General features: G+C 46.4%; 1 protein-coding gene, 1 long non-coding RNA gene and 1 pseudogene across 11 annotated transcripts in view; 2 read left to right on the forward strand and 1 right to left on the reverse strand.

Annotated features, from left to right (window-relative positions):
* Positions 1-26,059, reverse strand: part of LIMA1 (LIM domain and actin binding 1) — a 99,063-nt gene that overhangs the window by 43,605 nt on the left and 29,399 nt on the right. For 7 of the 10 annotated variants that reach the window (XM_051846276.3, XM_051846273.3, XM_089308317.1 and 4 more), the window contains exons 2-3: positions 22,038-22,179; positions 9,000-9,045 (exon numbers count right to left, since the gene is read on the reverse strand). In XM_051846276.3, the coding sequence (XP_051702236.3) occupies positions 9,000-9,045; positions 22,038-22,156 (165 nt within the window). In that variant the 5' untranslated portion in view covers positions 22,157-22,179. Of the gene's footprint in view, positions 1-423; positions 443-8,999; positions 9,046-22,037; positions 22,180-25,430; positions 25,522-26,059 lie in introns of those variants that run through there. The other 3 variants (XM_089308318.1, XM_089308316.1, XM_089308319.1) reach the window with 2 other exon arrangements.
* On the forward strand, positions 3,420-4,470 carry LOC149123464 (uncharacterized). Its single transcript, XR_016216724.1, has 2 exons — positions 3,420-3,903; positions 3,996-4,470. It is a non-coding gene; the product is annotated as an uncharacterized LOC149123464 (long non-coding RNA).
* Positions 14,446-15,377, forward strand: LOC108176640 (protein lin-28 homolog A pseudogene; annotated as a pseudogene).

Genomic DNA, 26,059 nt, shown 5'->3' on the forward strand with positions numbered 1-26,059 from the left:
CTTGTACAAGTATTTGCTAAATATTAAGTTGTATTTGACCTAATTTACATGCACATAAATACATTTTACTTTTATATAGGAGCCTAATCCCCTTTCTTTCCTGCTTTTCTCTACCTGTTTCATCTATGTATAAATTCTCAGCTCACAGAAAATTCGCTATTTTCCGGACCCTTTGGTTGAAGAAGATCCAGGTTTTCTGTGAAAACAGCCATCACCTACCCTGATGATCAAAGCACACACACTTCCACCTCTTAGAGAGGTTACTTTCACCTGGGTCAGAAATGGAATTAACACATCCGTGTAAAGACAGACTGCAAATAACCTGGGAACCACGCTGACACTGCTGTGGAAGTAACTGTCAGGTACTTCGAGAGCACTCCTAGAAAAGTGAACAGCACTAGCACCACCAGCCCAAACTCTGACCTTCCGATTCTCCATTCCTGAGAGCTTCGACTCCCCGGGCTTTCAGCTCAGAAAGAAAGGACAAACAACCCAGGACTGAAAGACTTGGGGAATTAAACAGGATTAGCAGCTATATTGGGAATTAAGTCTCTCACCCTATTACTCTTCTGAATACAGTCTGAGAGCCACTTCATCAAGTGGCAGCAAGGCCTGGGGGGAAAAAAGTGATAGAAAACAGCTGTTTGATGCTGGTGTTTAAATCTTAGCTTCCAAGATGACTCACTGGGAGAAGCATGTATGGACTAGAGATAGAAGCAGGAGAAAAAGTTTATGTTGGAAAATGGAAAATTAAAAGACAGTTTCAAGGGTGGGCATTTGGGCTAGCTGTTAGGATGCTAATGAAGACACTCACATCCCACACCGGAGTGCCTGGATGCCATATATGGCTCTGGCCCCCAACTGCAATTTCCTGCTAATACAGACCCTAGGAGGCAGCGGTTTTTGGAGGCTCAAGTATTTGGGTTCCTGGCTTCTGGCCACCCATGTGGGACACCCAGATTGAGTTCCCAATTCCTGGCTTCAGCCTGACCCAGGCTTGGCTTTTGTGGGCCTTTGGGGAGTGAACCAGCAGATGGGAGTGCTCTCTCTGTCCCTCTCTGGTGCTCAAATAAATAGAAATAAAATAAAATAAAACCAAAAAAACTGCTCCACAAACTGGCACTACCTTCACTGCCAGCAGTACCCTTGGCTCTATTATCTCATGCACACAACAGATGAGTCACCTGGGTCTCTGTCTTCATGGTCCCCACCTTGCCCAAGAGGAGCCCCAAGAATCTAAGGGGCTTTTTGCCTTGGTAACTGCACAATGCTTTTCTCAGACACATATCAAGTGATCAAAGCATATCTGTTGACGTGGAAAGATGCTCATAAGATAATTCTGGGTGAAAGGCAAATTATAAACAGAATGATCCCTTGGGGCCAGTGCCGTGGCACAGTAGATTAATCCTCTGCCCACAGTGCCGGCATCCCACATGGAAGCCAGTTCTAGTTTTGGCTGCTCCTCTTCCAATTCAGCTATCCGCTGTGGCCTGGGAAAGCAGTAGAAGATGGCCAAAGTCCTTGGGCCCCTGAACCCACATGGGAGACTGGGAAGAAGCACCTGGCTCCTGGCTATGAATTGACGCAGCTCAGCCGTTGCAGCCATTTGGGGAGTGAACCAGTGGATGGAAGACCTCTCTCTCTCTCTCTCTCTCTCACACACACGGTCTGTAACTCTACCTCTCAAATAAATAAATATAAAAAAAATAAATAGTATGATCCCATTTATAACATGCATGTATATATATATATATAAAGATTTATTTTATTTATTTGAAAGACAGAATTACAGAGAGATGCAGAGACAGAGAGAGACAGAGGGGTCTTCCATCTGCTGGTTCATTCCCCAAATGACCACAGCGGCCAGAGCTGTTCAGAGCCAGGAGCCTCTGCCAGGTCTCCCACGTGGGTGCTAGAGCCCAAGGACCTGGGCCATCTTCTACTGCTTTCCCAGGCCATAGCAGAGAGCTGGACTGGAAGTGGAGCAGCAGGGACTTGAACTGGTGCCCATATGGGATGCTGGCACTGCAGGCAGCGATTTTACCTGCTACACCACAGTGCTGGCCCCAGCCCAGCTCTGTTCTGATTGCTATTTCCTGCTAATGCAGATCTTTGAAGGCAGATGATGGCTCTAGTACTTAAGTCCCTGCGACCCACAAGGGAGAACTGGATAGAATTTGTCTCTTGGCTTCAACCTGGCCCAGCCCTGCCTGTTGTGGGCATTTGGGGAGTGGACCAGCAGACAGAAGATCTCTGTCTCTGTCTCTTTGCCTTTAAAAAAAAAAAAAGAAAGAAAGAAAGAAAAGAAACCAGAAAGGAGCTCTTAAGGACACAAGTTCATGAACAACATGGGGATAGGGTGGCAAGAAGGGGAAGGGCAGGGCTGTGTGACCTGACAGTACTAAGGGGCCCACACCCTTAAATCCATCCTGGGAGTGCTGCCCAGGCCAAGTTGTTCAAGTCTTTAGGAGGCAAAGCGTGGGATAAACAAGGCACAGAACAAAAGCCATAGGTAAGGGGCTGGCACTGGGGCACAGCAGATTAAGCAGCTGCCTGCAACACTAGCATCCCATATGGGTGCTGATTTGAGTCCAGCTCCCCGATAATGTGCCTGGGAAAGCAACAGCAGATGACCCAAGGATGTGGGCCCCTGTCACCCAGGTAAGAGACCCACATGGGGTTCTAGGCTCTTGGCTTAGGCTTGGCCCAGGCCAGGCCTTTGCAGCCATTTGGGGAACGAATCTTTCTCTTCCCCCCTCTCTCTGCAATTCTGTCTTTAAAATAAAAAAAAAATCCTTTAAAAAAGTTAAGAGCAGTTTGGGCAACACCATGGAAAGATTATTAGACTGAGACAGCCTGAATTATCATTGGATGATGGGTCACTTATATTTTATCTTTTTTTTTTTTAATATTTATATATTTGAAAGGCAGAGTTACAGAGAGGCAGAGAGAGAGAGAGAGGGGGGTCTTCCATCCACTGGTTCACTCCCCAAATGCCGCATGGCCGGAGCTGTACCGATTCGAAGCCAGGAGCTAGGAGCTTTTTTCCAGGTCTCCTATGAGGATGCAGGGGCCATCCTCCACTGCTTTCCCAGGCAATGATAGAGAGCTGGATCAGAAGTGGAGCATCTGGGACTTGAACAGCTGCCCATATGGGATACTGGCACTGCAGATGGTGGCTTTACCAGCTACACCACAGCATCAGCCCCTGTTATTTTCTATAATGAACATGTTAATATTTACGTAATCCATCTCTATGCAGCCAAGTGACCTTGGGTAAGTTTCTTGATTTCTGGGTAACACTACACAGGCTGCTGTGGAGAATTAATGTAACTATATCAGTGTTGTATTTGACATGTCAGCAACCAGAAAGTGGTGACAATTATTATTAAATGGGGTGGTCCTTTCTACTCTTCCAGCCGCATCTCTTAATGGTGATCAACCATGTTCAGCCACAGTATCCACTCATCTCTCAAATCCTGATCCCGGATTATGGACTCTAGCTACTCTCCTCTCTCTACAGTCTGAATTCTTCCAGGCTAGGGGACACAGAATAAGGGGAAAATCCAGCTGATGTCATTTGAATCAAGGCTATAACTTTTTCCCAAGTATTTTCCTAGAATAAAGCAGTGGGAAGTCATGAAGGCTGAATGTTTTCAAGGGTCACACTGCTTGCTACACTAACTGTACAGCTTCCATTTTCCAAGTGACATCAGCAAACTGTTCATTCTACCCACGAAGGCTGAGAACAACTTCAGCAGATTTGCCTCTGGACCGTAGTGTAGTGCTGCACGAACCTCGGGCCCATCCAGGACATGCAACCCAGTCTCCTCCCTGCAGGAACATTTGACCTGGATACTGCGATGAGTCACAGCACTGTCACTCTGAGATGTATGGCCCTCGGTAAGTTCTTTCCCTTCTTTCACAGAAAGAGGCTGGCTCAAATGAGCTTTCATGTTGAAATATCAGCAGGCATATCTTTGTTTTAAATGCAGGAGGATGTTTGGCATGATACAGCAATGGGGTTGGAAACATGGACTACTTGGAGGAACAGCCTCCAAGAAAGGGAAGAAATTCCTAGGCCAAGAGCATCTCAAAAAAGTGGTGTAGAGTTAGGGCCGGCGCTGTGCAGTAGTGGGTAAAGCCGCCACTTGCAGTGCTGGCTTCCCATATGGGCACCGGTTCAAGTCCTGGCTGCTCCACTTCCAATCCAGCTCTCTGCTATGGTTTGGGAAAGCAGTAGAAGATGGCCCAAGTCCTTGGGCCCCTGCACCCGAGTGGGAGACCCAGAAGAAGCTTCTGGCTCCTGGCTTCGGATCGGCACAGCTCCAGCCATTTTGGCCAACTGGGGAGTGAACCAGAACCAGCGGATGGAAGACCTCTCTGTCTCTTTCTCTCTGCCTCTCCTTCTCTCTCTGTGTAATTCTGACTTTCAAATAAATAAATAAATCTTTCAAAAAAAAAAAAAAATGGAGGCAAAAGGAGTGAATTCCTGGGGATCCAGGTTATCATGTAGCCAGATTCTACTAGTTGCTAAGGAAGTAAATTTATCCAATTATTACCTATTATTTCTCTAACTTGCTTGGAAAAAATTTTTTTTAAATTTATTTTCACTTTATTTGGAAGACACAAAGAGTGAAAGTCACAGAGACATCTCTGACTGACTCTTCACTGTAACATGCAGGCACCTTTAGCCCAGTCATTTACTTCTTAGACTTCTGTGACCAGGAGATCATTGAGACTTTTGTAAGTATAGAGCATCTTAAAAGCAACCCTCAGTCACTAGTGGGAAAACTGGGGAAATTCATATAAAGACTGGGGGCTGCCACTGTGGTGCAGCAGCCTGCTTCCTGGATTCTTCCTATTTCTCTGGCCAGCCCTCAATTTGCTTCACGGCTTTTTCCTCCTCTGTCCCTCTCTCCGATGGTGGGGTCCCTTTGTCTTAGCTTCTTGCCACTGCTCTCTCCACAAATCCTTGGTAGATGATGTCATCCACCCCCAGGTTTCACCCACCAGCTATCTATTGGTGGTGACCCATGACCTATATAACTCTGGCCTGATGTCACTTCTGGTCCACCAATTCTATCTGGAAAATTTATAGGCATCTTCAACTCTCCCTTGCCTAAGGCTGAAATCTTCCTTTTTCTTCCTTCACTCTTTCAGTGCTTCTGAAACCTTCATCTTGGTGGATGTGACAATTCTCATTTCATATGCCAAGAGGGCTTGCTCTTGTGGCTGGTGTGTGGTTTAATGGGTTAAGCTGCTGCTTGTGACGGTGGCATCCCTGTGGGCCACAGTTCAAATTGCAGCTGCTCCGCTTCTAACCCAGCTCCCTGCTAATGTGCCTGGGAAAGCAGCTGAAGATGGCCCAACTTATGAGCCTCTGACACCCATGTGGGGACCTAGATGAAGCACCTGGCTCCTGGCCTTAGGCTTGTTCAGTCCTGGCCATTGCGGCCATCTGGGGAGCAAACCAGCCGATGGAAGCGCTTTCTTTCTGCTTCTCCCTCTTTCTCTCTGTAACTCTGACTTTCAAATAAACAAATCAATTTTGAAGAAAAAGTGCTTGCTCTCTTGTGCCTTCCTGCTGTTCATGGACTGCTTCCTCTGAGATACACATTCCTTCTGCCCCTCCCTTGTCCCCTTTGATGCAATAATTCCTATTGGCCATTTAGGGTTCAATCATGCTCTTCTTCCTCTGGGTAGCCTTCCTTGATGAGACATAGTCACATGGTTACAAGTTGCTCCTAAAATATCAGACCTATCACACCTCAGCTTTTAGTTCTGTTTTCCAGACTCTAAACATTCCCACGAAAGTGGGGAATACATCTTACCATTCTTACGTCTTCAGCAATGGCATGTGGGTGATACTCCATAGATGTTTGTCTCTACTGCTGGTCTCCGTTTTCTCAGTCTTGGACAAACCCAATCAAGCCTTTATCCGACCACTCCCCAACAGCACAGGATGATCAACGACATTCGGGTTGCTGGACACAATGATCAGTCCTCAGCTTCTCAGTGTGTTTAAGTCTCCTAGAAACATTCTTCACTTGGCTTTCAGTACCCCCATTCTCTTGTTTCCATGGTGACTTCACCAGTTGCTCCCCCCTTTCTCTCCTCTGCTGGTTCCCCCTTATTTCTTGGAACACCCCTGAGCTTCTGAGCGCAGTGAACAGACCCATTCTCTTCTCCATCTACACTCCCTAGGTTATCTCGAGCATGTCATGGCTTAAAGCACCACTGACACTTGACCCACATCCATTTTATCTCCAGCTGGCAGCTCTTCCCCTTCCAGACTTGTCTACCCAAGGTCCTCCTTGACATTCCCACTTGGATGTCTTAATAAAACGCTTAACATTTAACACGTCCAAAACTGAGCCTCTACTATTTCCTCTCCAAATTTGCTTCCATTGCAGTCTTTCCCATCTCAATGAATAGCATTTTAATTTAGTTTAATGGAGGCTAGGTTAAAAAAAAATTATCACCACTCTTGATTCTTCTTTCCACCTTCAGTAAAAATCCCGACCACCTCTCACTTTCAGTAATCATGGTCATATCTTTTCTAGTTGATTCCAAGTGTCTCTTAACTGTTCTCCATGCTTCTGCCTTTGTTCCTCTACAGCCTCTTCCTCTTTTCAAAACTTCAGTTAGGGACCAGTATTTTAGAGCAGTGGGTTAAGCCACCACCTGGAATGCTGGTATCCCATACTGGTGTGCTGGTTTGAGTCCTAGCTGTTCTACTTCCCATCCACCTTCCTGCTAATGTTCCTAGGAAGGCAGCAGATGATGGCCCAAGTACTTGCATCCCTGACACCCACATGGGAAACCCGGATACAATACCTGGCTACTGGCGTCTGCCTGGCCCAGATCTAGCTGTTGTTGCGGCCATTTGAGGAGTGAACCAGTGGATAGGAGATCTCTTTCTCTCTGTCTCTCCCTCTCTCTCTGTTACTTTGCATTTCAAATAAATAAATCTTAAAAAATAAAAATTTAAGTCAGATATCACTCTTACACATAAGCCCTCCAAGGGCCTCCCTGCTTTTAGAGTTAAAGTCTAGGTCCCTCAAAATAACTCTAAATGATGTTTTTCTTCCTACTCTTCAATCATAGCAAGATTTTTTTTTTCAGATTTATTTATTTGAAAGGCAGAGAGAGAAAGACTGAGACAGAGAGATCAATCTTCCACCTGCTCGTTCACCCCCACAAATGACTACAACAGCCAGGGCTAGGCCAAGCCAAAGCCAGGAGAGAGGAACTCTATCTCCCACGTAGGTGGCAGGGGCCCAAGCACCTGAGTCACCATTTGCTGCCTTCCCATGAAGGTAGGAAGCTGAATCAGAAACAGAAAAGCTGGGACTCAACCTGGCCCCCCAACATGGGATGCTGGCGCTGCAACTGGTGGCTTAACACACTGTGTCACAACACACAACGTGGGCCCCAGGAAGACATTTTGTTCTTTCTGCTGTGTGTTTTTTTTTTTTTTTCCAGATTTATTTTATTTGTTTGAAAGAGAGTTACAGAGAGAGGCAGAGAGAGGCAGAGAGAGAGAGAGAGAGAGAGAGAGAGACAGAGAAAGGTCTTCCATCTGCTGGTTCACCCCCCAGATGGCCGCAACGGCTGGAGCTGTGCCAGGAGCCAGGAGCCTCTGCCAGGTCTCCCACATGGATGCAGGGGCCCAAGGACCTGGGCCATCTTCTACTGCTATCCCAGGCCATAGCAGAGAGCTGGATCAGAAGCGGAGCAGCCGGGACTTGAACTGGCGTCCATATGGGATGCTGGCGCCTCAGGCCAGGGCTTTAACCTGCTGCACCACAGCACTGGCCCCTCTGTTTTTATTCCTTAGCTCTTATCCTTGGATCTTTGTGCCAGTGTCTCCCTGTCAGAGGCCCAAAGACCCAATCCATTCTTCTTACCTGCTTATGCTGTTCACAGCACTAATCACTCCTGACACACACACACACACAACACTTTTTTTTTGGCCATTTCTCCCACTAGAATATAAACTCTATGAAGGCAGAGATGTAGTCCGTATTTTTTGTGCCTCAAATAGGGCTTGGTGTCAGCAAGTGCTCTTTGAAAACCCGCTAAAGTAATGAGGGAAAGGAAAGAAGGAATTGGAGGAGGAAGGAGGTAAAAACAGGAAGGAGAGATCCAGATGCAAGACACCCGCAGTTGAGTAAATAACCCGAGCTTTTTCTGTAATGCACCTGTGGAAATCCATTTTCTAATTACAGAGGAATTATGCCAAGGCTGTGGTCAGTGTTGCCCCCTTAGAGAGAAACAGATTGACAGAGGCACGTTATGTGCTAATTTAAGTCCATTAGGTGCTGAAAACTGCCAGGAGCATGTGTTTGTGATGACAGCCAAATTAGAGAATTCTTGCCCAGAGTTTTGTTCCCTGTAAGATTAAATCAAGTAAGAGTTCAAAATAAATATATTATCCAGGCCAGTTGAAAGTTTACAAGCAGGGGGAGCAGAGAATGGGAACTTGTAGAGTTTATGCGGGACATTTTTGTCTTTGATGGGCCCTTCAGTGAGGAAACTTGAGAACTAGACTGGGTCAAGGAGTTTGCTTTAAACAAAGAACCCAGAGGATGACAAAAGTTGCACAGCTTCTACCATTTACATGCATAGATATAAAAATTCTGGTTGTTGGCTTTGGGGAAAAAAATGGTGACAGCCTAGGAAACAGTGCGTTCTCATTTGAGCAGAAGTTGTAGCTATTTTATTAACCTCAGGCAAAGCACTTGGCCGTACGTGCTTCACTCAGCAAAGGAGAGAAAATACGGTTCAAAAGGAGAACCTCAGTTAAGTGAAAAAATCAGATTCCTTGCACCTGAGCCAATTTATCCTGCGCGCATGGCTCACACTCAGACCAGCTGGCACAAATGTCCAGCTCAGAGGACACAGAGCCCAAGCCCCCCAGAGCCTGCTGGAGTCTTGGTCACCCAAGCATTGCTCCTGGAGTTCTACACACCCCAGGGCTTCTGAATACTTACACTTCTCTTCTTTTCCATGTTGGCTTCTTCAGCTGCTTTCTGGTACCTACAGAGAAGGAGGAAAAAGAGAATACTCTCAGATTAAACTTATATTTTCGCTTTTTCAATCTTTAAGAAATGACTTGTGCATGTCTACTTGTGCTAGCAATTGTTTTTAATCAACTCTGTCGAAGAAGCAGAGAACCAGACAGCCCTGTGACTGTTCCAGTCATTCACCCTGTTACAACAAAAAGACCCACGTGGGTCAATGCTAGGAAAATACTGTTAGGGAGGCGAGCATTTGGCCTAGCAGTTAAGACACTTCTTGGGACACATGCATTCCCTAACAGAGTGCCTGGGTTCTATGCTCCCAGTTCTAGCTTCCTGCAGATGCTGGGAGGCAATGCTGATGGTTCAAGGACTTGGGTCTCTGTCACCAACATGGAAGACCTGGATTGACTTCTCAGTTCCCAGCTTTGACCTAGCCTAGATGCAACCAGTCTGGGCTTCTGGGGAGTGAACATATATCTAGCATATGCATCCATCCATCATCTATCTATCTATCTATCTATCTATCTATCTATCTATCTTTTTTCTATCTCTCAAAAAAAATTATGGAGTAGGCATTGTGGTAGAGTGGATTAAATTACCACTTGGGAGCCTGCATTCTATATTGAAATGCCAGGATTCGTCTCCTGCCTCTGCTTCTCACCCAGCTTCCTGTAGATGTGCATTCTGGGAGTTGGCAGGTGATAGCTCAAGTACTTGGGTCCTTGTCACCCACATGGGAGATCCAGATGAAATCCTGGGCTCCTAGCTTCAACTGGCCCAGCCCTGGCTATTGCAGGCATTTGAGAAGCGAACTGGCAGGTGGAAGATGTCTTTTCCACTCTTTCAAATAAATGAAAAAAAAAAAAAAATTAACCCAAACAATTCAGTGTTAGCTGTGTTAGTAAAACATCCCTTTAGTGGTAGTAGTCATTAGAAACCAAGATTTAGAGCTTGGAAGAGAGATTTGAGAAGGTCATTTAAAGTGAGGCCTTGTTGGGACCGAAGCTGTAGTGTAGCGGGTAAAGCCACCGCCTGCAGTGCCAGCATCCCAGATGGGTGCTGGTTGAAGTCCCAGCTGCTCCACTTCCTGTCTAGCTCTCTGCTATGGCCTGAGAAAGCAGTAGAAGATGGTCAAAGTCCTTGGGCCCTGCACCCACGTGGGAGACCCAGAAGAAGCTCTTGGCTTCAGATCGGTGCAGCTCCAGCCATTGTGGCCATTTGGGGAGTGAACTAGTGGATGGAAGATCTCTCTCTGCCTCTCCTTTTCTCTATGTGTAACTCTGACTTTCAAATAAGTAAAATCTTTTTTTTTTAAAAGTTAGGACTTGTTTGCCCAGATACATTATTAAAATAATAGATGATATCATTTATAAAATCTACCAAGAGTGTACAGTGTAAGATGATGCACAGACTCAGTCCTGAAGACTCTAACATTTAGCAACTGACAGAGGAAGAAGGGGTAGTAAGAGAATGACCACAGAAAGCTTCAAGGAAAAATCAGAAAAGTGCCAGAAAAGCCAAGGGAAGAAAAAATTGGGGGAGGAATAAGTGGTGAGAGGCCCTGTTTAAGCAACATCCCCTTGATGTAGTAACCAGTATGTCTGGTAATCTTGGTAAGCCTCTTCCATGATAAAAATCACTAGTTCACCCAGATTCTTTAATAGGCATTTGGAGTATTCTAGGTTTTTTTTTTTTCTAAGATTTATTTCATATATTTGAAAAGCAGATGACAGAGAGAAAGAGAAAGAAAGAAAGAGAGAAAGAGAGAAAGAAAGAGACAGAATCTTCCATCTGCTAATTCAATTCCCAAATGGCTGCAACGGCTAGGGCTGGGCCAAGCAGAAGCTGAGAGCCAGGAACTTCATCCATGTTTCTCATGGGCAAGGCTCCAAGCACTTGGGCCATATTTCACTGTTTTCTCAAGTGCAGGGAGCTGGGTCAGAAGCAGAGCAGCCAGGACTGGAACTGGCACTGAGATATGGCAGGCCAGAATTGTAGACAGCACCTTCATCTACTGCACCATGACACCATTCCCAGTTTTTCATTATTGCAAAGTGTCTCCACAAATGTCCTTGTGCGTGTATTTTCTTGCATTTGTACTAAAATATCTGTCCAAGAGATTCCCTAAAAGTGGGAATTCAGAAACAGTGGGTTGTAGCTAAACAAGACTTTAGAATTGGCCTTGAATTTATCTTTCCACGCCCCTGGGATAATCATCTACAGCATATTACAGCAACAATGCAATATATGAAAGAGCCAATCAGCTGATGGGTTTTTACTTAGTCATTTGTCCTCCAGGGCAAGGTATTTACAATGTGATTAGCTGAGCAAATAAGCTCAGAGGTTCCTGGCCATTTACTGTCCCAACAGAAGCACAGATTTTAAAACACCAAATGGTGCCCTCCTCAGCCCTGTTCTTTTAGTATCAAGGCAGCTGTAAGACAGGTGTATGTGCTGATGACTGTGTTGACGCCTGTTTTGAAATTCCCACCCTTTATCTATAATGAAATATTGCTACACAGATACACAGGGAGAAAGACTCTACACCACCGCTTTCTTCCAAGTTAGTTGCTTGGTTCTTTTTTGTTTGTTTGTTTGTTTAAAGATTTGTTTATTTATTTGAAAGACAGAATTATAGAGAAAGAGGAAGAAAGAGAAAGAGAGAGAATCTTCCATCCACTCATCTCTCCCCTGATAGCTGCAATGACCAGGACTGGGCCAGATCGAAGCCAGGAGCTTGGAGGTTCTTCTGAGTCTCCCACATGGGTGCAGGGGCCCAAGGACTTGGGCCATCTTCCTCTGCTTTCCCAGGCCACAGCAGAGAGCTGGATCGGAAGTGGAGCAGCTGGGACTTGAACCACCACTTGAATGGGATGCTCTGCCCTGCACATCCTGCTGTGCCACAACGCCGGCCCTCCTTGGTACTTTTCCATTTTGGACTCTCAGAATTCGGAGAGACTCTGAGGCCCAGTGCTTTTGAATTCAGTGTTTGAACAGGATTCCTGCCTTGGACATTACTCAAAGGCACTCGGAGCAACAAGCGTTATTCTGACACAAAACGTGAAGGTCATTTATTTGGAAAGGCATTTGGAAGATCAAATCTGAGGCAAAAATATTTGCTATGAAATTTCTATAAATAAAACACGTCCCCCATGCCTTCCCAGATTTTCTTGTGCTACAGTCTCTTTTTCCTCACAGCAGTGTTTAATCCTGCAACTGCACATTAATGCTCAGCTGTGAGGCAGGCAGCTGATGGAGGATGCTAAAATTATCTGGGGAGTAATAACAGTGTCTCAAATTTTTCTGAGACCAGAAAACAGAGTTCCTGAGCCATGACTCTTGCTTGTATGCCCTCAAACAGAGCAAAGGGAACTATGAGCCAAAAAAGGGAAAATGGAAACTCCCAAGGTTTAGGCAATGTGCCCTTTTCTTTTAGAACAATTTCACCCACTAAAATGTTACAGAAAAGCCGAAGAAGAGGAAGCTAACCAGGGAGGGCCAAAGGTCAGTTTTGTCTTAGTGAAAGAAGAACAGTCGCAGAAAACTCGATATGAACACTCTTTTTTTCCCTTTGGAATGGATAAAGTATCTTGAGTAGCAGGAGTGATAAGTGGAGGCACGCTGGCCTCCTGGGAGTCAGGGATCCACAGGCCGGGCTCACTGAGTCCACCATCTTGGTGGATGACCTCAGTCACGACTTCAGGACTTCCTAATCTGTTAGAGGAGGGTGACAGAGGTTAGCCTGGTCTGTGGCTCTCAGACTCTTAGTTCTTTTCAAACGCTGTCTTATTTAGAACATACCATATAAAAGAGATCAAAGTGGGACCGCTGAGTGGAAGGTCATGGGGCTCAGCCCTTTAGATCTTCCCATCTTTTCCAGAGCTAGTCCCTGAGGGTCTGTGAAGAACTCAATGAAGATGGCTTGAAAACCACTGAACTGGAGTCCCTTGAATCATACAAGGGACCTTTTGTAAAGAAACCAGCTTCTACCCAAGAGCCCACTTCTATGAAGTAAAATCATGTCATGCTGAAGTCACTATGGAGTGAAACTAAGGGCAGCTGTTCAAATCGTCCCTGTCAGTGGGACCTTCCCTACCTCAAATTTAATGATTTATAAAGTTAGAAATTCAGTCAAACAACTAGCCGGAAGCTATAAGAACCTCTGAGACTCAAGTTTTTATGGCTGAAACATTTGTACCTCTAACCATAAAATGTATTAGCAATTCGAAAGTCAAGATCAACTAATCTATCAACACTGGCCAGATTAAGCTTCCTACAAATACTTTTACATTAGTCTCTAGTTAGAAACCTAAGGTTTCTACAGCCTCTTAAAAAATAAAGATGTATTTATTTTGGATGTCAGAGACAGAGAGAGGGCATATGCTCTTCTAACCACCGTTCACTCCAAAGTCTGGGCTGAAGCAAGGAACCAGGAACTCTATCTGGGTCTTCCAGGTGGCTGGCAGTGGCTAAAGTGCTTGGGCCATCTTCTGCTGCCTTCCCAGGCACATTAGCAGGGAGCTGGATTGGAAGCAGAGCAGCTGAGACTCGACCCAGAGATCCTCTGATACTGCTTTGCAGGCAGCATCTAAACCCACTCACTGTGCCATAACACTGTTCCCAGAACTAGTAAATATTATACAAGCTTACGTAACAGGCTCACCAGCTTCCTGCTAATGCAAATGGGAAAAGCAGTGGAAGATGGCCCATGTACTTGAGCCCTTGCCACCTACGTGGTAGCCTGGGATGGAGTTCAGGCTCCTGGCTTTGGGTTGGCACAGTCCCAGTTGATGCAGCAATTTGGGGTATAAACCAGCAAATGTAAGCTCTCTCTGTCTCCCTCTGTAATTCTTTCAAATAAAAAAATACATAATTCTAAAACTCAAAATATAGTATCTTAAAATATGAAAAAGGTCACCAGGTAGGTGTTGGAAATAGAAATTAATATTGTGCTTTATGGAAAACAGTACTGCAGTCTTCTCTGAGAATCTATGGTGAGCAAACCCTAAAAAGTTTAAGCAGTATTAGCAACCTGTCTCCTATGAGTATAAAAACTGGAAAAGAAACATAGGCTCATTCTCTGTTTTTTTGCTGTCTCTTTTATTTATTTATTATTTATTTGACAGATAGAGTTAGACAATGAGAGAGACAGACAGAGAGAAAGGTCTTCCTTCCCTTGGTTCACTCCCCAAATGGCCACTATGGCCGGAGCTACGCCGATCCGAAGCCAGGAGCCAGGTGCTTCCTCCTGGTCTCCCATGCGGAAGCAGGGGCCCAAACAGCTGGGCCATCCTCCACTGCCTTCCTGGGCCACAGCAGAGAGCTGGACTGGAGGAGGAGCAACTGGAACTAGAACCCAGAGCCCATATGGGATGGCGGCGCCGCAGGTGGAGGATTAACCAAGGGAGCCACGGTGCCGCCCCTTTTGCTGTCTTAAGAATATAATATTGGTGCGGGGGAAGATGTAGCTGCCTCTTCTCTGAACCACCCCTTTGCCTCCGGACTTCTCTGGGGCCAGCAGTCGCCCAACTAGGGGCCCGGGGCCGCGGGCTCTGCCGACGACCATGGGCTCCATGTCCAACCAGCAGTTTGCAGGTGGCTGCACCAAGGCGGCGGCGAAGACGCCTGAAGAGGCGCCGGAGGACGCGGCCGGGGGCGGTGGACGAGCCACCACCGCCGCAGCTGCTACACGGGGCCGGCATCTGTAAGTGGTTCAACGTGCGCATGGGGTTCGGCTTCCTGTCCATGACCGCAGGCGCCGGGGTCGCGCTAGACCCCGCGGTGGACGTCTTTGTGCACCAGAGTAAGCTGCACATGGGGCCTCTGGAGCCTGAAGGAGGGTGAAGCAGTGGAATTCACCTTCAAGAAGTCCGCCAAGGGCCTGGAATCCATCCGTGTCACCGGGCCTGGTAGGGTGTTCTGTATTGGCAGTGAGAGGCGGCCAAAGGGGAAGAGCATGCAAAAGCGCAGATCTAAAGGAGACAGGTGCTACAACTGTGGAGGTCTAGACCATCATGCCAAGGAGTGCAAGCTGCCACCCCAACCCAAGAAGTGCCACTTCTGCCAGAGCATCAGCCACATGGTGGCCTCGCGCCCCCTGAAGGCCCAGCAGGCCCCCAGCTCCCAGCGAAAGCCAGCCTACTTCCGGGAGGATGAAGAGGAGATCCACAGCCCTGCCATGCTCCCTGAGGCCCAGAATTGAGCCACAGTGGTGGGGGCTGGTTTTTTGGCTATCAGGAAGTTTCAAGGAACAGGCATCAACTGCAGAGTGGAGAAAATGGGGACAGGGTGGGTTGGGGGAACTGGCATTGCCACGTATCCCAGGCTGGGGTTCACAGCATCACCCCCTTTTCCCTCGTGCTGGGAGGAAGGAGTGAGGCAGGGAATTCCAACCATGCTATATCCAAATGCAATTAAGGGGTTTGGGGGGGTATCACCCTGTAGCCTGCATGCTTTATCTGAGGCCCCGCGTGCCAAATCTCTAGCTTTGGAAAGTCGCCTGGATGGGGGAAGTTTTCCTTTGAAGGAAGGATATGGAATACTTCCCTAGCCAGGGTGAGAAGACTGGTTGTGGGACCAGATTCCTGGACCCAACCCCCAAACCACTACATCCTGTGGGAGGGACTCTCGGGACGAAGGCAGGGTTTTTCCACATCTTGTTTCCTCATAACTCGATCCTGGGACAGGGTGCTGGGAACTGTCCCAAGCCGTGGGTTCTGACGATTGGCAAAAAGGGTGGCTAGGGGAACAGTCACAGACCTGCTGCTCCTGAGCTCACTCCTGACCCCATTCTGGGCCAATGCGATTTATTTACTTGCTCCCTTGGATAACTGCACCTTGGGTCCCACTTTCTCCAGGATGCCAACTGTACTATGTGCGAATGATGTATCTTGTGCATTTGAACTTTTTTTTTTTTTAATATAAATAGTCTGGGTTTGTATTTTTGTATATTTTAATCAAAGTCCCTCATTCCTGCACTGTGTTCTCAGGTACATGAGCAATCTCAGGGATAAGTCCGCAGCAGCTCCAGGTCTGCACAGCAGGAAGGCTTTTTGTTGTTTTTATCACCATGGAGAGCAACTATTTAGAGTGCACAGCTTATTGAACTACCTCATTTTGCCAACTGGAGCTGGCTTTTTTGCCACAGTGTCCTCTTGAAACCCCCTCCACCTTGAAAATGTTTCAGGGAGATGAAGTGTTAATGGGGTTGCCCCATGATTGAGCTCCTCCTCCCGGAAGACTGAAAATTAGTCTGGGCAGGAAAAGACGGTACAGAGAAGTCAGACGGGCCACGCCAGCTGAAACGCCCAGAGAGGAAGCCATGGTCAGGGCTGCTTGATCCTAGGACACAGGTCTTTTGCTTCACTTAACAGAGCCATCCTTCATCAACCAGATTTAGGCGAGGCCCACTATGCACAACAGGGTGTGTGTGTTTGTGTGCACACACGCGTGTGTGAAAAATGGGAGCTGGTAAGGATGAGTTGAAGACCAATACCCCTGTACCCATCCTGTGCTGTCCAGGAGTGAACATGAAGCAAGGACTAAAAAATTCTTAACCTTCCCAAATTCTAGGCTTCCAGGGAGACCCATAAGTGAGAGCCTCGGTGGTGGTGTCTGGAGCCAGTGTCCTGCTCTGTGACTGTAGTGATTACTGTCATGGTAACTGAAGGAGAAGGGGGTTTCATGTACATGCTGAGAGATCACCGCAACCTACCTCACTGTGTTGAAATGGGACAAATGCAATAGAACGCAAAGGATTCATACAAAAATCCTGAACAAAATAGGAAGCTCCGCCCCTTGTTCCCAATCTCCTGAGTCAAGACCATTTCCTGATGGGACTCATGCCAAAGACTTAAGACACTGATGCATTTGGATTGGTCAGACCTCAATTTATCTGAAAGAACAGAAGCTATTGGGCACCTTCTGTGTAGAAAAGGGGTTTGGAGATCAAGAAGGGGACTATGAATGTACATCCAAGTCACTCAGGAACTTTTATGCAGGTGCAAGAAACTTACGTCAAAGTGGCCATAAGATTGTTTGATAGGAGACAGACGAATGTAACTCCATGTTTACTGCTAGAAACCAAAGCTTTGTGTGAAATCTTGAATTTATGGGCGGGAGGGAAGGAGGGTAGGAAAGCTTGCGTCTGTTCTTTGGCTGACCCCCCCCATTCCTGAACTGCAGGAGATATAAGCCCCCTTGGGTTTGGTGACCCCATCACTGGGGAGTATGTATTTGAAGGTTGATTTTTGCTGTACTGGGTTCCTCCTTTCCCATTTTCTAATTGCTTTGTAATACATATGCTGACTCTCCCCATCCCTTCTCCTTTCCCTGGGGAAATGCAATGAATAAATCAAGATTTACTGGTACTGAAAAAAAAAAAGAATATAATATTAACTGCCCCACATCTGTGCCCTTCCCTTCCGTTCCTCTGGAATAAATGTCCCCACCAATCTCACAGTCTACCAGATAAAACTCTACTCTTCTTCAATATAAGACATCAGAAGAAACGTAATAAATAGCAACAAGCCGGCCGGCGCCACGGCTCACTAGGCTAATCCTCCACCTTGCGGCGCTGGCACACCGGGTTCTAGTCCCGGTTGGGGCGCTGGATTCTGTCCCGGTTGCCCCTCTTCCAGGCCAGCTCTCTGCTGTGGCCTGGGAAGGCAGTGGAGGATGGCCCAAGTACTTGGGCCCTGCACCCCATGGGAGACCAGGAGAAGCACCTGGCTCCTGCCATCGGATCAGCGGGTGCGCCGGCTGCAGCGCGCTGGTGCGGTGTCCATTGGAGGGTGAACCAATGGCAAAAGGAAGACCTTTCTCTCTCTCTCACTGTCCACTCTGCCTGTCAAAAAAAAAAAAAAAAAATAGCAACAAGCCTAAACATTAACTGTGTATGTTCTTCTCTACATCTCACTTGTCTCAACTATGAAACAGGGATAAATATCCCTCCTCACAGAGTGTTTATTAGAATTAGAAATAGTATGTATTCCTCTCAGATGTCTAGCAAGCTGCCTGGTGCACTGATTCCGCTGAATGGGTTCAGGATTTACAATTTTGCATAATTGCCATTTGCCCTTAGTAACCTTTATGGGGAAAGACAGTTAACCCATTATGCTATGAAGACGAGACCTCTGAGGTCCCTTTGTACTTTCTTTCTGAAAGATGAAAAGGCCCCTGCAATGAACAGCCTTTTCCAACTTCCTCTCCTCAGTGCTACTGCAGGACCCAAGCCCTTGTGAGAAGCAGCTGGGCTGGAGAGGGACAGAATGAAGAGTGAGAGGCACTGAGGAAGAGGTGAGTGCCTCACTGAAGTGCAAGGAATGAAGCGAAGCCAGGAAGAGGGCTGATGTCCAGAGCAGGGTGTGGAGCAGGGTGTGCTGGTGAGGTCAAAGCCCAGGGCTAGTGCGAGTAAGAGAATGTAACGTGTGGAAGACCAGGAGGCTCTAATAGGATTTCTGAATGGGTCATTTCATAGAAGGATAAGGTTGAGACTGGAAGCGGAAGTGTGCCAAACAACGTGCAGGTTGAAGAAGCAGGGAAGATCAAGAAATTTCAGGTGGGCATTGTGGCACGGCACGTTAAGCCGCTTCCTGGGTTCAAGTCCTGGCCACTCCATGCTTCCAGTTCAGCTTCCTGTAATGTGCCTGGGAAGGCACTGGATGGCAGCTTGAGTACTTGAGTTTCTGCCACTCATATGGGAGATCTAAGATGGAGTTTTGAGCTCCTGGCTTTGACCTGGCTTAGCTCCTGCCATTGTGGATATCTGGGGATAGAACCAGTGGATGGAAGATCTCTCTCTCTGACACTCTGCCTTTCAAGTAAATAAATTCTTGAAAAAAAAAAAAAAAGAAAGAAAGAAATTATGAGTCCAAAGTATCACACAGGTCCAACAATATGGGCCAGTGGTTCTTCATGGGGGTGCCACTGGACCTGGGTGGGGGGCATCTGGAAATGTGCAGGCTTTTTGTCTTGTTGGGTCTTCTCCTGTATTCCTGTTTTTCTTTGTTGGGTGCCACAATGTTGGGGGTTGCTGCTTGCACTTGGAGGAGGGAGTGATGATGAATAGTCTATACAAGGAAAATATGCCTCACCCAGAAAGAGAGACATAAAGAGGAAAATGAGGCTGGGAGTTAGTGTCCCCAAGGAAGGCAGGGAGCTCATCCCAGAGGTGACACACCTCTGCAATGAAGGGGAAGACAGCAGTGTGGTATAGGCAGACATATGGAAGTGGGCATGGAAAACAGTGCACGGGAAATGGCACTGGAGATGTAGAAGAGTAGCAACCTAAGCTCCCAGCCCAGCATATTTCAGGGAAGCATGTGCAGAGAGAGCAGGCAGCCACTACTCAGAGACAGAAGCCATGAAAAGGGAAAGCCAATTTTAGTTAGACAGGTGGGGATGGCAGAGTGGGGGATGGAGGTAAAAAGGGCAAGAATGTGTAGAAGTTTTTCCGCAGAACAGGGAGTTTCCAAATCTCATCAATCACATCTCAACGCCGCCTCATATCCTTCCCTTCCTTTCCCCGCGCTGGTGCCCCACACTCAACAGCTTTCACTTTGGCTCCGGAGAGAGCTCCATCAATTGCCTCCGTGCTATCGATCCCTTACCTTTCCGCTATACCTTTGACACTGTGTGAGAAGCATGGTAAGTCTGATCCTGACACTCTCCCTGCGTGGAAACCTTCAACAAGACCCTAACCTTAGCACAGCATTCAAGGCCACCTGGCCCTAACTGAACCGCACCGGTCCCTCTCCCTTTCATACGTCTCCATGCCAGCTGGTTTGATCCCTGATTCCTTTATTCGTGTTCAGCTTCCATGATCCTTTGCTGGAACCTCCTGTCTTAAACTGTATTCACTCTACTTCATATTCAAGTTTATTGCTAGGTTTCCTAAGACCATCTATTCCACTCCCAGTGCTTCCCAAACTTCCCTGAAGCTAAAAATCATTTTTTTTGTTTGTTTGTTTAAAACAAGCCCCTGGGCCCCATTCCAGACAAATTAGAATCTGCAGAGGAGTAGCCTGGGAAGTCATATAGGATGATTTTAAAACATTTCTGGAAAAAAATTCCTCCCACCAGAAGGCGGAGTTGAATTCCTTTTCTCCTGAAAATAAGCCAGGCTTATTCACCTCTAATGAATAAAAGGTGACCAGAGTATTAGTGGACGACTTCCAGGGAACCCAAATTCCAGCTCTCTTCCTCCTTTGTTCTTTCCCTGCCTCTGGCTCTGGACTCTTGCCCTTGGAATCCAGTCACCGAGCCAAACAGCCACATGGAATGGCCATGTGTGGATGTTATGACCACGGCCCCCCAGCTGAGAGCCCAGATAACAGTCAACATCAACCACCCGACTGCAAGGAGTCTTTGGATGATAGCCTCCACCTTTGAGCTACCATGGTTCATGCTGAATACAGCAGAGACAAGCCCGGCCCAAACAGGAGATTCATAAGCTATAAAATAAATGCTGTCATTATTTTAAGACACTACATCTTGGAGAATTTTTTTAAATACCACCATAGGTAATTGGAAAACCATGCTATCAATAAGAACCCTAGGTGATCCTTAAGACCAGGAAAGTCTGGAGACCTAAATTATATTGTTTAATTCCTTGAGGTCAGGATTAAGTTTTAGTAGCTTTATCCCCCCTCCCCCATCTGACATATCTTTATGGATTTTCTCTTATTTCTGATAAAAATAAAAATTAATTCCTAGATTTTATTTCTGATAAAAATTACTGCAATGTAAAAATATATAATGCAGACAGTAAAAGGGCCATGTGGTCTCACCTTGACCTCCACTGCACCAAGTAGGAACCAAGGTCAACAATTTGGAAGGGCAGCATTTTGCACATAGCAGGTGTTTGACGGATTTGTTCTTGAAGAAAAGGTGACATTGCAGATAACAGAAATTCCCTATTGGTATTTCACTGTGTCCTTGACACAGCTCCCAGAATCACTTTCTTCACATCTTTACCAGCTTTCTTCTACAAAATGTGCAGCAGCTTCCTGTTACTCGCAAAGTCTATACGCACAAGGCGAGCCTACTGCCTGTCCAAGGCTCCTCCCTACCACGGCATCTCCACTGGCCAATGTGTGTACCAACTCAGGCACATCACTGACACAGACCGGCCCCTGAACATCTGCTGATGTCTCTATGCTAGTCATTGGGCTACAGCTACACACTAGGGATATAAAACACACAAGAATGGGGCCCTCATACCCAGAGCAGGGGTCAGCAACTTTGTTCTTAAAGGGCCAGACAGTAAATATGTTGGACTGTAAGGGTGATATGGTCTCAGTTGCAACTGTAACTCTACCGTTATAGCACAAGATCAGCCATAGACATACACAAATGCGCGCAGCTGTGTGCCAAAAAACCTTGATTTCCCAAACATGCAGCCAGGCGAGCACAGTTTTGCATTGTTCAGCAGAAGTTTGCCCAGTGATGAAATGTCTCTGTGCTGTTGAAGATGGCAGCCAAGGGTTATCAGGTGCTTGAAATGCAACAAATGCACCTGATAAACTGAATTGTAAATGCTGTTTAATTTTAATTAATTTAAATCTAAACAGCCATGTAAATAGTGATTAGAAAAATGCAGGTATAAAGTGTACCTACCAGCCCCTTCAACCAAAAAAAACTTGTGTTCAAATTCATCTCCACCAGAAAGCCTTCCTGCTCAGCTCCTGCTCATGATGGTCTTTCTCTTTATCCCATCCTCACTTCTATTCCTTTTGCCCTTGTTGATATTTTGCTTTGCAATTATGTTTATTATAATTGTCTGTTGTAACTTTTTCTTTCCCCAACTAAACAAAAATTCCAAGGCAGAGAATATGTCTTTTGATTACTGTTACCATCCTCTGTTTCCACAGTGCCTTCCACGGTGCTCAAAATCCAGGGAGTGCTCAGTAAGGCCCCTTCGTACTTGTATTTCCTTCACAATTTCCCTGACAGATGGCAACATGCGCTCCACACAGATGGTCCTCTTGGACCAGGCTCAGCACTTACTTGGAGAATATTTCCACAATGGTCGATGACTTGTTCTTGTTGACAAGAGAAAGTTCTTTCGCTGTTACCCTCAGTGATAGCGAAGTCCATTGCCGTCTATTAAATGGAGCTGATTCCATCTTGTCTTCAGATACTGAAATACCTATGCAACAAAGAAAAGCAAAACATTAGACACAGGAGAGGACTTTCCAGCATCCAGGGACTGGCAGTGGTGTGGTATAAGTAGAGAACAGAGAACTCTACACTAGAACACTATACTTTTCTACTGATTCTCCCCGAAACTGTGTAATCTTGGTCAAATGATTGAATATCTTTGGGCTGGAGTTTCCTACAAAAGGAGGTTAGACAAGATGATCTCTAAGGTCCCTTCCAGTTCCATCATTTTATGACTGATCCTACTGTGTAGATACTAACTGGCCTTTTCCTGAACCCAAGTCTGTTCCAAAGTCACATTTGGAGTGAAATGTTCTCCTCTACTGAATTACATCCCAGGAGAGGTACAATCAGCCTCTCACAAGAGTCAGATCCAAAGTAGGTTCTACCTGCATCCAAGTTTCTTTTGGCTGCCCTCTACCCACAAGTTTTGTGGCACTGGCCACCTGGTGTTGGGGAGAGATAGGAGTACACAGAATGGCGTATTAGAAGAGCAAGGGCTTTAAGGTGGGACAGATTCCAGCAAAATCACAACTTTGTTACTTTGAACAAATTATGTAATTTTTCAGTTTTAGTTTCTTCAGCTGAAAAATGAGGATAATATCTATCTTTAAAGGGTTTTAATGTAGACTTAGGGAGATAATGTGTTCAAGTATAATTTATTAGCACTGGCTGATTTTATAATTCTTAGTATTTTAAAGCCCTTAAACAATTGGGGGAAACATAATGTACTTTCAATTCAGAAAATAAAATCTCTAAACTGAATTTTATAAAAATCTCTTCAGGGGCTGGTGCTGTGGCGTAGCAGGCAAAGCCGCCACCTGCAGTGCCGGCATCCCATTTAGGCGCCAGTTCAAGTCCCATCTGCTTCACTTCCAATCCAGTTCTCTGCTATGGCCTGGGAAAGCAGTAGAAGATGGCCAAGTCCTTGGGCCCCTGCACCCACGTGGTAGACCCGGAAGAAGCTCCTGGCTCCTGGCTCCTGGCTTCGGATCAGCGCAGCTCCGGCCGTTGCAGCCAATCGGGGAGTGAACCAGAGGATGGAAGACCTCTCTCTCTCTCTCTGCCTTTCCTTCTGTGTGTAACTCTGACTTAAAAATAAATAAATCTTTAAATTAAAAAAATCTCTTCAAACTAAAGAATACATAAAGCCATATCTTTGCCTCAAGTAGTCTCTATCCATTAATCTGAACTCTGTGTGTGTGTGTGTGTGTGTGTGTGTGTGTGTGTGTTTTCAAGATTGATTTTTTTTTGGCCGGCGCCGCGGCTCACTAGGCTAATCCTCCGCCTTGCAGCACCGGCACACCGGGTTCTAATCCCGGTCGGGGCGCCGGATTCTGTCCCAGCTGCTCCTCTTCCAGGCCAGCTCTCTGCTGTCGCCCGGGAGTGCAGTGGAGGATGGCCCAAGTGCTTGGGTCCTGCGCCCGCATGGAAGACCAGGAGAAGCACCTGGCTCCTGCCTTCGGATCAGCGCAGTGCGCAGGCCGCAGCGCGCAGGCCGCAGCGGCCATTGGAGGGTGAACCAACATCAAAGGAAGACCTTTCTCTCTGTCTCTCTCTCTCACTGTCCACTCTGCCTGTCAAAAAAAAGAAATATTGATTTTTTTATTTCAAAGAGCAGAGCAGGAGAGCGAGAGAAGGATCTTCCCCATCTGCTGATACCCACAACGTACCCAAATACCCACAACAGCCAGGGCTGGGCCAGGCAGCAGTCAAGAGCTCAGAACTCCATCTGGTGGCAGGGACCTAAATACTCGGGCCATCATCTGTTTTCAGGAGCATTAGCAGGAAGTTAGATGGAAAGTGGAGGAGCTGAGACTCAAATGAGTACTCCGATACAGCATTTAACTGCTAGGCCAACTGCCCACTCTTTTCTTTGAACTTTTTGAAGTACTGTTTGTAGCTTTCTTTGACAGCCGCAGAGCATAACTGATCTGGTAGAATATACGGTTTATACTACCAACATGGGAAACCTGGATTGACTTCCAGGCTCCTTCAGCCCCATCCTAATCCCAGCTGTTGCAGACATTTGAGGAATGAAGCTTTTTCTTTCTACCTCTTGAATAAACATTTTTAAAAAGTTTATGGAAAAACAGAATTAAAAGGCGAGTTTATTTTTGTGCCCAAAATTTTGAAATCTATGTACAGCTTTACTATTTGTGTGAATCTATTTGTTTTAACCCCAGGTTGGAAGGCACCACAGAACAAGTACTCTAGTGGTCAGGATGTCTGCTGTAAGAGATAGATATGTCTAAAGTAAGTGGTATTGGCCTCACACATAAATTTGGATTCCTTTCCCTAAAACTTGGATTTTTCATAGTATCCTTATGATGAATAAATAAGACAAAGAAAAGACCCTGATACAGTATAAGGAAGCAATAAAAATTTTTTAAAATATTATCTGCTTCCTGGACTAAATAACCTTAAATCTACCTTTTTTTTTTTAATAAATAAACCTGAGGGCATCACATAATACATGACAACTGTTCTCCACTTTATAACTGACAGACTCACAAACACTGGTCAGCCTTTTCTCCAGTGAGCAAAAGACATGGAAGCAGGGGCCAGCACTGTGGCATTGTGGGTAAATCCCTGCCTGCAGAGCCAGCATCCCATATGGGTGCTGGTTCACATCCCGGCTGCTCCGATTCTGACCTAGCTCCCTGCTGATGACCTGGGAAAGCAGTAGAAGATACTCAAGCGCTGCAGATGGAGGCTTGTGGTTTTACATAATTCAGTTAATCTGAATTGTTTGTTGCTCCCATCTTTTTTTTTTTTTTGTAAGACTTATCCATTCTTTTAGAAGGCAGAGCTGCAGAGTTAGAGAAGGAGGGAGGGAGGGAGGGAGGGAGAGAGAGAGAGGGAGGGGGGGAGAGAGAGAGAGAGCGAGCGAGAAAGGTCCTCCATCCGTTGGTTCACTCCCCAGCTGGAGCTGGGCTGATCCAAAGCCAGGAACCAGAACCTTCTTCCGGGTCTCCCACATGGGTGCAGGGGCCTAAGCACTTGGGCCATCTTCTGCTGCTGGTGGATTAGCAGGGAGCTGGATCAGAAGTGGCACAGCCAGGACTTGAAACTAGGGCCCATGTGGGATGCCGGCACTGCAGACTGTGGCTTAACCTGTATGCCACTGTGCTGTACCCAGAAAAAGGAGTTAATTCCCATGTTTAAGTCAATGGCTTTGATTACTCTCAGCCAGATAGCCAAGCAAAGTGAGAACATCCACCTTGATGTAAGGCATACCTTATACTTAAGCACTGAGTGGCTCTCACTTTCACCCTGGTCACACTTCTTTCAGAGGCACACTCTTACTTCTTAGCAACATGATTAGCACCTGAGAAACAGATAAAGCTGAGGATCAAAGCATGGCTTTTTTTAAAAAAGATTTATTTTAGGGGCTGGTGCTGTGGCACCGTGTGTAAATCCACTGCCTGCAGTGCCAGTATCCCATATAGGCACCAGTTTGAGTCCCGGATGCACCACTTCCAATCTAGCTCTCTGCTGTGGCCTGGGAAAGCAATAGAAGATAGCCCAAGTCCTTGGGCCCTGCATCACGTGGGAGAGCTGGAGGAAGCTCCTAGCTCCGAATCAGCACAGCTCCGGCCATTGTAGCCAATTGGGAATAAACCAGTGGCTGGAAGACCTCTCTCTCTGCCTCTGCCTCTCTGTAACTCTGGCTTTCAAATAAATCTTTTAAAAAAAAAAAAGATTTATTTTATTTGAAAGGCAAAGTTACAGAGAGAGGGATCTTCCACATACTGGTTCATTCCCCCAAACAGCTGCAATGGCCAGGCCTGGGCCAGGTTGGAGCCAGAAGCTGGAAGCTTCTTCCAGGTCCTGAACTTGGGTGCAGGGGCCCAAGGACTTGGGAC

The sequence above is a fragment of the Oryctolagus cuniculus genome, chromosome 11 (assembly GCF_051225735.1).
Source record: "Oryctolagus cuniculus isolate XC-2025 breed Fujian yellow rabbit chromosome 11, ASM5122573v1, whole genome shotgun sequence".
Lineage (NCBI taxonomy): Eukaryota > Metazoa > Chordata > Mammalia > Lagomorpha > Leporidae > Oryctolagus > Oryctolagus cuniculus.